The 12,119-nt window shown below is 46.9% G+C and overlaps 3 protein-coding genes across 3 annotated transcripts; 2 read left to right on the forward strand and 1 right to left on the reverse strand.

Annotated features, from left to right (window-relative positions):
• Positions 1 to 4,293: 4,293 nt before the first annotated feature.
• Positions 4,294 to 6,179, forward strand: PHALS_04721 (Rab-GTPase-TBC domain; the record flags this gene model as incomplete). Its single annotated transcript, XM_024722590.1, has 6 exons — positions 4,294 to 4,440; positions 4,504 to 4,699; positions 4,760 to 4,853; positions 4,912 to 4,994; positions 5,055 to 5,284; positions 5,355 to 6,179. The coding sequence occupies 6 exons, from the start codon at positions 4,294 to 4,296 to the stop codon at positions 6,177 to 6,179; spliced, it is 1,575 nt and encodes a 524-aa protein (XP_024573651.1).
• A 28-nt stretch (positions 6,180 to 6,207) lies between these two features.
• On the reverse strand, positions 6,208 to 10,398 carry PHALS_04722 (ankyrin repeat protein; the record flags this gene model as incomplete). Its single annotated transcript, XM_024722591.1, has 2 exons — positions 6,208 to 9,956; positions 10,017 to 10,398. The coding sequence occupies 2 exons, from the start codon at positions 10,396 to 10,398 to the stop codon at positions 6,208 to 6,210; spliced, it is 4,131 nt and encodes a 1,376-aa protein (XP_024573652.1).
• Positions 10,399 to 10,525: 127 nt separating this feature from the next.
• Positions 10,526 to 11,689, forward strand: PHALS_04723 (mitochondrial substrate carrier family protein; the record flags this gene model as incomplete). Its single annotated transcript, XM_024722592.1, has 1 exon — positions 10,526 to 11,689. One exon carries the CDS (start codon positions 10,526 to 10,528, stop codon positions 11,687 to 11,689), a length of 1,164 nt encoding a protein of 387 aa, XP_024573653.1.
• Positions 11,690 to 12,119: the final 430 nt, after the last annotated feature.

The raw sequence follows: 12,119 nt of genomic DNA on the forward strand, positions 1-12,119 counted from the left end.
TAGGAATGGTGCGTGAGAGCAAGTCTCCCCATTTGACGCCTATGATTTGTCTCTAGAAGCCGAACAGCAAGTGGTTTATCGTTCATGCTTACAATAAGCTCAATGCTGCCATCATTCTGGCACAGACGCTGACTCCTAGAGAACAACATGGTTAAAAGTACAAAGTACAGTGCACTCGACTTGGGCGATGGTATTACCAATTGCTCATGTGAACGAGTGATATTCCGCAGACAGCGGTAATTACATCGAGCGACATGCTCTGGGAGTGGCTGGTGATGCTTCAAGGGCTGTCAAATGCATCAGCAACAAAAAAAAATGTCTTGTGACGCAGTTATTTAGAAGCCACCGGGCGTAAACACAGACATACTTCGACGACATTTTCGTCCACAGTCGTGCGGAGCACGGAAGGACGGCTGAAGAGAACCACATCGTCCATTTAAAAGCGGTGCTCGAGTTGAATAAGCTGTATGCTAATGCAGACAAGTGTATTTTCGGGGCCAAAGAAATGTTTTTTGTGTTTTATCGAGGAGCGTGGCCTTCGATCGGATCCCGTTAACGTCAATGCCATTTTCTACAGGCCGGTTCAAAAGAATCAAAATGATTTGCGCAATTGGCTTGGCCTCGTCAACTACGTGCACGAGGATAGCGCAAATTATGCGGAATGGCACGGCCATTGTCGAATCTCCTTAAAAAGGATGCGGAATGTTGTTCGGACACTGAGCATCGGGAGGCTTTTGACGGGGTCAAAGACAGCCTCCTTCATGCACCAATACTGGCGTTGTCAGACCCTGATCGTCCTTTTAGTGTCGTCTGTGACGCTTCGGACTTTGCCATCGGCTGTGCAGTACTGCAAGCAGACGCTGATGGGCGAGGTTGGGTGATCGCGTTCGGATCTCGCCAGCTCAGGCTGCGGGGAAGAATTACTCAGACTACGACAAGGAATTGCCTTCGATGAAGTATGCACTTGTCAAGCTTAGGGTCCACTTGCTTGGCTCATAGCCGTTTCTGATCCACACAGATCATGCGTCACTACGCACTGCGACTCAGTCGCCTCACCTCTACCGGAGGATGGCCAGGTGGCTCTCCTTTTGCGCAGAATAAAACTTCGAGGTAAAATATAAGCCAGGTAAGCAGAATGCTTTGGCTGATGCGTTATTACGCAGACCAGATAATGAGATTGCTAATGTCACGACGGTGACGTCGTCCGTGACGAATTTGATCCGCGCCGTGTACGCGGGCGATGGGATGTGCGTAGTTGCTGCTTGAGGCTCTCGGGAGCAAGGAGTACTTGAATAAGAAGCCAGTCGTCGAGACTGCGTGCACGGTTGCACCGATATTTATTGAATAATATATGGCTATATTATAGCACCGACTCGACGGATACGCCACGAACTGTGGTTCCTCACGATGAGGTTTTGAAGAACGGTATCTTCTATGAGGCCCACGACACCCCAGTCAGTGGTCATCTAGGTCGTGAGACAGCTTAGTGAAGTGCCACTACTGGTGGCCCAAGCTGTACAAATGGATGAGCGCATATGTGTGCGCGTGTGAGACGTATGATAGCGTGAAACCTTCTCCGAATGTGGCGGCGCCGTTGGTCATTTTACGGGTATCCTCCGAGTGTTGGCAGTCCATGAGTACGGACTTTTGTGAATGGCCTGCCGAAGGACTTGGCGAGTTACACGGGTATCGTGGTCTTCGTCAACCCTTTGAGCAAGATGGATCATATCGCGGTGGTGCCGGACACTATCGACGGTGTCGGCACGATGACGCTGTTTGTGGGTCGTGTCTTTCGACAACATAGACTTCCGGAGTCGTCGCTGACAAAGACCCACGCCTCACTGGGAAGTTCTGGTCGACGATCTTTGAGGTGTTATACACCGAGCTGGATATGTCAACACGGACCAGCCGCAGACTGATGATTAAATTGAGCGCGTGTATTGCGTCATCGAAGACGTCCTTCGCAGCGTCTGCGCAGAGACTCCAAAGCGCTTGGGCGTCATGCTACCACTCGTAGAGTTCGCTTTGAACAATGTAGCGCATTCTTCTACCGGTTACACGCCGTTCTACGTGAACAGGCTCGTTCATCCTCGCCTCCCGCTGACGCCGCCATCCCATGGTTCAATACTTGGTGGGGGGAACGGCCGAACTGCTAGCTGATGTCAGCCCTCTCACTATTTGTAAGGAAGTCGATGAATTCCTGTCTACCGGACTGAGTGTCTTACGACACGTTCGCGATGTGATGGCAGAAAGCCAAGGCGTGTAGAAGAAATATGCAGCAGAAGAGGTAGAGGAACTATTTAAAACTTTAAGTTCGAGGACTTGGTTTTATCTAATGCTGAAAACCTTCCTAATCATCTGTCGTTTAGGACGAGGCTCTATCCACGGTTTATCGGACCTTTCAAGGTTGTGGCCAAGCGGGGCCTTGCGTATACGCTAGACCTTCTGAAACGGATGCGCACCCACCCGGTATTTTATGTTGGCTTGCGCAAGTCGTACCGAGACCCGGCGCAATTAAACGCGAAAGTGTTTGTGCCGGAGTGGCGCCCTGGCGCCACTCCACCATTCAAAAGCTGTATTAGCAGCTGGTTTTGAGCATGGAGTGCAAGGATATCTATCTCCAACGGCGCCAAGCGCTCCACCTTCGCATGAAGAGACGCATTCGTCTGCTTAACGGCGAAGAGTCGCTTCGGCAGAGCGCGGCAGTTTTCAACGTGAGGCAGCCGGTGCACAAAGAGCTTTAAGCTCTGGAGGTCTTCCGCACAGCAGTATGCGACCTCAGCATGATGCGCAGCGGAGATCCTATGGTGATGGACCTTGTCCTGAAGAGCTTGAAGAACATCGCGAGTCACCGGACGGCGATCGACTCAGTCGTCATCGTCCGCCGGTGCCTTTTCTCGGTGAGAATGGTGGTGTCCACTATGGACGTGGAGCGTCTTGTGGGTCGACGTCGTCGCCAGGGTCAAACCCAGTATATCGTGAAGTGGCGAGAATGCCCCAGCTTCGAGAGCTCGTGGAGGTTTGCAGTGCCACTTCAGCAAGACTGTCCAGACGTCGTGAACGCTTTTGATCAGAGGGATCATGACGCTCCACGTTGTCGTACTCCCCGCGCTTCTTGGTAATAGCCAGCAAAGTGGAAGGGCCGTTTGATGAGCTCAAGATATAGCCCTGAGCTGCTGCGGTCGTATGAGAGACCACAGATGGGTCAACCCATGCGTCATAGGGCGACAATCCGAAGGAGGTTTGCGACGCGCCTGTAGTTTGTTAAACTCAAACCGAAGATGCGTTCCACGCGCGAGCAATTTCCTTGTGGCTCAATCGTAAGCTGTATAGCGAGGAAACTTTCTAGTGCCGCTGTACCCATCGCTCAAAGAGCTCTTCATCATCTGCAGCGGTTTCGCCAGGAGCGAGCACCACAGAAAACGTTCGCTTCGCGGGTACAGGTGTGCCTTCTCGTTGCGCACGAATTCGAGTGCGGTACGTATACTGAGATTACTTGAGAAACCAAAAAGCTAGCTCGGAAAGATTTTTGTTCGTCAAGGTCAGCGTGTGTAGTGGCCGGGGGTCCGATCGCAAAGACGCCCAACGATCGAATGATTGCGTCCTTGGGATCCGCCGAGCGGAAGCCATATTCCACACGAGGGTCAAGGACTGACCGTGGATGCGCGCGCATGGGAGCTTCCAACACGTCCACATTTGAACGATCCAAGATAGGCTGAAATGTTGCCATCAGCGAGGGGCTGCTGTGCACGCTTCCAGATTGAACTAACAGTGTCTACTGTTACACCGAATTTCATTGCTGCAACGCTTAAAGCGCCTTTTACAAGTTTGGAAGATCGCTCTGGATCTTTTTGTTTTGTTAGCAAGAATTCGTAAATAGCTCTTCGTTGCTCATCAGCTCAATTTGGCTTTTTTTCTTGTTAATACAGCGTGGTTCTGGATCGTTGTTATCAGCGATTTCTGTTCGGTTTTCGCCAACTGGACTGGCTGAAACGATCTCTGAACTGTCATGATGTTCCTCAATGGCCATGAGAGCGACGGGTTCCAATTGCTCCATTTTAATGTTACCAGCGGTGCCCAAAAAAGACGGACTAAATCTCGATTTTTGGCATTAGATATCTCGACATAAAAACTTTGGTTGGGCACAAAACTGGGGAGCACTCACGAAGTATTGTTTTGCGCCTAACAAAATTGACTCCAAAGGATTCCGGTTAAATATCTCGTTATGTTTGCGAATTTTTCCAAACGGGTTTTATTTTGAGACAGAGGGAGTATATATTTATCAGATAAGATATGGCGGAGCTATGTTTCACAGAGGGCATGGGCATTGAAGAGAAAGCGTACGTCCTGGTCAATCACTTGCTCATACAAGACGAAGTACAGAAATGGAAACATGTCATGAAGACGGAGCTTGTACAATCACAGTATTCGGTGGATAAGGTGCAGAGTCTTCGGTCCTTCGCGTCGGCGAAAAATCCGCTTATAGATTGCTTGCTGAAAAAGACGAAAATTTTGGGTTCTGTCAAGCGCACTGTGATCGATATGTATTGTGTGGCCATGCAGGAGGCAGCTAAAGCCTCGCAAAATCATTTAAAAGAGAAGGTTGCCGATGGATGTATACTGCCGGGCATTCGCACGACGGACGGCTGCGATCTCGATGTCGTTCGAGCTGCGCGTGAAAGGTGGGACAAAGTCACGAGTGAGAAAATGCTAAGCTTTGCGAGTGAACTTGGACGGTCACTGGTTGTTTTAAAATCAGATGTAGAGTTAAAGCCTCATGGGAACGACCTAGCTAAATCACCTAGAGCACAAATCGTCAAATCTTTCATGCCAGCGCGATTTCTGTACGATGGGTACGTCGTGGAGCGAATTTAAACTGCAATTTAGATTTTGATTCCTTACATTTACTAGCCTTGATCTACTGCAGTCACTGCAAGCTATAAAATCACCTAACGAAGCTTGTGAGCGAATCGGGACCTCGGCAAATTTTTGGAGTATGACCTGTGCTACTGAAATTGTCAAAATTGCTATTATAATTTTCGCTGCGACTGTAGACTCTATCCAACTACAGCTGTACACATCGACGTTTTCTGAGTATCGAAGAGTATTTTCCGAACTAGCGCCAGGATGCAGGCAGATTGGACTGGATGAACACTTTCTTGCTCATGGAAGTGAATTTTTCGCAGAGAAACACCGCGTTGGTGATCTCGTCCTAGCACAAAAGAATGGATTGATGGCTCGTCATTTTTCCAAGACAGGGTGCCCCGTCGGACTGCGTTCCTATGTAAAGTTTTGAACTAGTGAGAGCGACCATTAGCAACGAAGAGGCTGACTCGCATTGCGTGTGGAAACAGATCTGGCGTCATATTTTGTCGGTGTCGATTACCGCTCAGGATCGGAGCTACTTTGAATACTTGCAGAAACAGGTTATGCAGTGGACCTATCTCACTGATGAAATGTACTTGCTCGATCTACACCAGACACTCGGATGCTCTGATTATTTCGTTTTCCGAGATCACCTTGAAAGCGTGGTGATGGCATTCACTCGTGATACATTTGTCGTAAAACATGCAGTGCGTGTCAATGGCATTGTCAAATGCTCTCTTCCGCTCGAAGAGAAGCTATTACCTAATTTGGATAGAGAGCCGGAAATCGTTGCAACTGAATATAGAGTCCCTCCAAATGGAGTATTGCCCTTTAAAGGTTTCGCCATGTATGTTGCACCTCTATCTTATCTTTACGCGGATCCCATAGAATTTTATTACGTTTTTCGCGAAATGTATATTCGGTATTGGTGCAAGCTCAATGTGATTTGTCCCGAGCCAGCATCGATCCTAACCCTTTGCAAGCTGTTTGAGGATCTTGTTGCCCGCTCCAATCCAGCTGTATTTTTTCATCTTTTAAACGTAGGAGTGAAACCTTTGGACATAGCTTTTCCGTGGATTCAAAGTGCATTTTCGAGCTTACTGGACATCGACCAAGTTCTACTACTCTGGGACCGTGTCATTGGGTATGATTCGATGGATGTTTTAGCTGTTCTTGCTGCTGCTCTTTTTGACTTCCGAGCAAATGAGTTAGAGCTTGTGAACACGCTTGAGGATGTCAATAATCTCTTTATTGGGCTCAGCAATGTATCAGTGGTCGCATTGTTACAAAATTATCTCTTCACAATCTTGTGAGCAAAAGTTAGTAAATTATGCCGTCGTGTCATTCTGGAAGAAATGCGTGATACGTGTGGCGTATCACAGAGAGAAACCCAATTTTAAATGCGTCATAGCTTGAATATGGCGGTATTCGAAGTACATCAGGACCGTGCTCCATCATAGGGTATATCGCGTCCTGATTGAGTATCCTGTCAACGTCGGAACGGCACTCAATCGTAATACGGCCAACAACTTTGTCGGATCGAAAAAAATGCTCATTTAACATGTGAAACGTGCCTGTCATAAACAGCAAAACAAGCAATCGCTCTTCCTTAACAAGTTCTTTCATCAGACGGGGGAACCACTCCTTCGCGTTGGTAGCGTTCGTATCGTTCAGCTCTTCGTGTCTACAGATATTCCAGTCAACAGCGACACTCCAGTCAATCTGCATGACATTAATGCTCGTATTCGAAACGTTGAAAAGGACCGAAAGTTCATTCGCATGAAATAAACTAAGGGTCGCTGGTAGCACACCATCGAATCCTGCAGCAAAACAGCGCCCTGCATTTATCCAAATGTTATCGTTATCATGTCTCGATAGAAACTTTCCGTTGCAGCAAACGCAACGCAGAAAAGCTTCGTTGAAGTCTAATATCCCACTGAATGCTACTTCAAAAAGCACAAAGTGTGCTACCAGCTCTCCTAATATGAAAAAAGTGAGTAATTGCGCAGACAAGCTATCCTTGTCAGTCAGAAGTGGTCCTTTTTTCAAATTGTTACATGGGTCACTTAAGAGTAAACCAGGAGCTTCTTTCAACAACCCCGCTGCTATTTGTATCAATACAAGTTTCACATTGCTCTCATAAGTTTCGTTAATTTGACTGTTAGCGCTGTCCTGTTTGATCGAAAAAACCATTGGCAAACGAAAATCTTCGGGCTCTAGTTTTCTAGCCATACCAATAAATTGTTTCCAAAAGCAGCGACTCTCGCGCGAAAAAACAAATACAATCTTCTGTCGTCTAAATTGCTTCTCAGTATCTACATTTCCATTCCTCGAAGGGAGCAAGCAATTGCCAGGTACTTTCTTGATCGATCGAACAACATTTCCCATAACATAGTTAATTTTGTTATCAAGTCGAAGTAGAAATGGATTCGACAGCAGAAGTCCATCCATGCGTTCAATCCGCTCAGGATCGCGTCGACACCAATCGTTAAGAATATCAAAGCATATCGGGTCCTGTGCTACTAACCGCTGCCACCGATGAACAATACCCCTCTGATTGAACCTGCCCAGCATTCGATGCAGCCTAGACAATTGCTTTGTAAGCTTGAAATGCATAAATTCTCGAATGCAAAAGGCCTTCTTCGTGTGTAATATCGGCATAAACCCGATGGTATCCTTCGCTACAATATTGAGCCCTTCCAGCAACAATGCGCGAACACACAATGGAAATTCATTTTGTGCTGCAACATGAAGCGCAGTTTGACCGGATGAATTTGCAGCGTATTGCACATCATACAGCCCGACATTGCAGAGGTAACTCACTAGCTCATGATTGCCTGAAGCAGCAGCAAAATGGAGTGGAGACCACCCATTTGGTGCCTTTTGGTTCAAACAGTCTCCAAAGACATCGACATCAAGCATGAGTGCGATAATTCTTTTCGCATAACTGAAAATTTCACTCACATTTGATACATGACTTCGCGCTTTAATGTTTCCCGCCGCTTTACACAAAATCATTAAGGGATAAATCCCCTCGCTGGACTTTTCTTGAAGCATAACAGGTTGAGCAGCCAGAATCATTTGGCAAATCTCAATGGTAGAAGTATTGATCGCCTGACATACGTAATGGATCGGAAAATTAGAGTCCAAGTCACACATGCCTACGAGGGCTGCGTCCAGCCTTATATAGGGGATACAGAGACGATTTAATTTCGATGATTGCAGCATCAAGTGATAAGGCATACATCCCCGTAGATCTTGATGAAGCAGCAGTTTTCGATCACGCTCAAGTAATGCTTGACAACATACGACTGACTCCCCAAGAGCTGCATGATGGAGTACGGTACGATTCTGTAAATCAGTCTCATAGAGATCTATGTTACGTTCATCCAATAAATAGCATAAGCACTTGGCGAGACCATTACGTGCAACATGCATTACCAAAGTCCTGCTTTCGTAATCCGCATGTTTCCAGTCGAAAGAGGCATTTGCTTTGCTTTTGAGTAAGTTTATCAGTTGCTTTGAATTTCGGCTGTCGCAACATTGGAACAGCCAGTCCAGTAACCGATGAGATGCTTTTTCGCAGCGTGCCAAATATGAAATGGGATCGCAACGAGAGCACAGATAAGTCAAACATGTGATGGACGCAAACTTTATCAGAAATCCAACGCAATCAGCATGCTCCCAAACACCACAATCGTTTTTCGAGCATTGAAGCCAATGCCCCCGGTAGTTCCCTGCTGCAGTAGCTCCGCACACACATCGAGTAGTTTTACCAAGATTTGGTGGCCTAAATACTGCATCGTCATCAAAATCAGCACCGTCATTATCATCGTCATATTCAATAAATGCCTTATCGTTTCTAATTTCATTTTGATCATCTTCAGTCGGTTTGCTTGGTCCTACAGCTGTAGTTTCGTTAAGTGGCTTCACAATTTGATGTTCGCCGTCATCGGTATCTAATATATGGTTAAGTTCAGCCGCAAGACTGTTTGTTATCACTTTATTGACACCGCACTGCCGTAACCTTCTCCGTTTTGAACCTGCCTTTCTCGAAGGGCTTTTGTCTTCGCTCTTGTCATGTGATAAGTGGGCTCGAGAAGGTGGTGCTGATAGGTTAGGGAGGTCGTCATCATCGTCGTCGACCTCCACCTGAGAATACAACAATCGCTTTCGACAGCGTCTTCGAGTTGGTCGACTTATTTGGATTTCTTCTGAAAAGCTACCGGTGCTACTATCGCTTTTCTCACCTCCTGAGGGAACGTACTCATCGTCACTACCATTGACCCATGTAGAACCCGATTGACTTTTTTTCGACCCTTGCAACGATGAATGATACACGTTTTGTCGCTCAATCGTTTGAAAACGCGATGGCGGTGTTGCTTTATGCAAACGCTCGTGAATTGGTGCAATGTAATTTTGAGGCTCCTCCTGTCGATGTTTGTTTTGCTGCAGTCTTTCTAGTAAATGTTCTTGATCTTTTGCTCGCTGACGTCTGTCCCGTTCTTCATTCTGTAAAGCCGTCAATTTTTCTCGCTCTTGTTGCATTTGACGCTGCTGTTGGTACTCCCTTTGTTTTCTCTGCAGCTCTTCGTGTACTTGTTGCCTCCGTTGCACATGACAAAGCCGTCGCTCAAGCTCATGCGCATGTAAGTTTCGCTGCTCTTCTGCCTGTTTTTCTATGCGTTGTTGCAACTGTCGTAGCATAATTTGCCGTCGATTTTGATCCAATTGCTCCTGAAATTCTCTTGCGAGTCTTCGTTGTTCAAATTCTTGAATGACGGCTTCGGATGGGTCGCTATTTGACGTTGCGACTGGCACTGATGAATGATATTCTTGTAGTGGTTTCAAAACTGAAGATGCTGTCGAATGCTCTGATTTCAAGGGCAGCTGATTCATCACGAATTCTGATCGCTGTAGCGGATGTAATGACATGCTTGCGACAGCTTGCTTCTGACGCAATCGCTTATAAAAATTTTGAAATTCGGGATGGATGAGCCAGAGCTCAACTTCCGTCCGATACATCGAAAGGCTTTGTTGCTGCAAGCGAGAATGAAATGCCCAAGAGTTAATACTATTAGCATAAAACTCTTGCATTAAGTCAGGAGCAAATAACTGCACTAATTCTACAGGTAGCCACGTCTCCATACCATTTCGCCAACGTGTAAAAACGAGTTCCCAACGTTGTCCCTCACTTTTGGAACACTGCACAAGATCAAGTGCCTTAACGAGGTCTCCGCGTGCCACACGGGGCATACTAAGCACATTTTTCGTGGGCAGATCATCCATCGTAAAGCTATACACGATATTCTTCACGTACAAGTCTCCCTGTGTTGACATGACAATAAACTTGCGCTGAAGCTCAAACAGCGAATACCAGAAGCGGCGCCGCGGGTCTGCGTGGATGTACAGCCGCTGTTTAAAGTCGTGAGGAAGCTGGCAGCGAAAGCGCAGGTCTCCGGTGCGTGGCAAGACAAAATGTACATCGCGGCCCTTCGGTAACAATGGGTACGACTTGGACCGCATGTCCATCCAAGCGCGCAATCGAGTAAAACTATCGATGTCTTAAAAAGGCAAATAGGGGTCACTCACGCGAGGTTTTGTGGTGCGATCCAAAGTAAGAATTTGACGTCAACGCCCCTCCTTCCAGACTTCAAACATGTCTCGTCGCCCGATTGTCAATCAAAATAGAGACGAAGAGGAAGAAGATGGCACCCGGTTCTCTTCTCTTGCGAATCGCGAGTGCGATGTACGTGTGTTGTTGCGCCGCCACACGACAGGTGTTGTGACCTTCGGTGACACAGCTGACGTGTGCACGGAGACCGACGGTGTGGATGTGGAGCTTATACAACAGGATGCGCTTAAGCAGCTGATACGCCACGGAAGCGTGCTCTTTGCTGGTGGTGTGGCTGGGAGCGTTGGAAAGACCGTCACAGCACCTCTTAGCCGCCTCACAATTTTATTTCAGGTACATAGCATGGTATCAACGCGTCACACCGACCGCTTCTCGCCTACTATGGGAAGTGCTATTAACAAGGTTCTCAAAAACGAGGGCGTGCTAGCTTTTTGGAAGGGAAATGGTGCCAGCGTTTTGCATCGATTTCCATACTCCGCTGTAAACTTTTTTACTTTCGAAATGGTTAAAAACAGCCTCATCGCGCAGAACTACCCCGCTTTTGCCTACAATATGTGGACCACCATGTTTGTCTCGGGGGCATTGGCTGGTGCAACGGCTACAGTGGCCTGCTACCCGATCGACCTCATTCGAACGCGGTTGGCAACGCAGCTTAATACAGACATCCGCTATACAGGTATTCGTCAAGCTGTGCTTCGCATTAGCACAGAGGAAGGCATTTTGGGACTTTATCGTGGAATGGGTGCAACCCTCATGGTCACCGTTCCGAATCTAGCCGTAAATTTTACACTGTACGAATCGCTCAAGAACTATGCGCGAAATTTTCGCCGTAACCAATTACTCGCAGGGCTAACCGAGGTCGATAGAGAACGATCTGCTCAAAATTATGATAGTTCCCCAATGTACGTGACAGATACGCTCGTCTGCGGTGGTGCAGCAGGTATTGCGTCGTCTTTGCTAACGTTTCCAATCGACGTGGTGCGCCGCCGCTTACAGATCTCAGCTATTCACGCTAAGACTGCGGGCATTAAGCCGACGCCAATGGGCATTGCGTCAGAGTTATTTCAGACACAAGGCGTTCGTGGATTCTTTCGTGGCTTGACACCGGAGCTTATGAAGGTTGTGCCTATGGTTGGCATTACCTTCGGCACGTTTGAGCGGCTTAAAAAAATGCTTGTGAGGGATTAGATTTGTGAAATAGTACGTAAAGAAGATATCTGGTCGTCTTGTGAAATATATAGCTTCGAGATATCAATGGTAGGCTGTTTTCGAAATACTTCGACGGATTTGATAGTCGTTGTCTTGTTGCAGTATGAGTAATAAACGTTATCATACTTCTAGCTCGATTGCGCGGATTAAACATCACTTCACCATTATCGAAGCTTCGGAAAAGCTTCACTTGTTAACAATCATCACTAGATATCAATCATGAGTATAATGAGTAGGCACTGATCGCGTCTTAATTGGCATTTCAAGTCCAAAATCTCATAAAACCGAGTCTTAGACTTGCTATCAAAAAAATTTGAAACCTTCACTTAGGTTAACCGAATTTGTATTGTAAATAAATTTAGGGAGTTGATATATTCACTCACTTTTCGGTTATATTCACTCACTTTTG

Source organism: Plasmopara halstedii, assembly GCF_900000015.1.
Source record: "Plasmopara halstedii genome assembly, contig: Scaffold_262, whole genome shotgun sequence".
In the NCBI taxonomy this organism is placed as follows: domain Eukaryota; phylum Oomycota; class Peronosporomycetes; order Peronosporales; family Peronosporaceae; genus Plasmopara; species Plasmopara halstedii.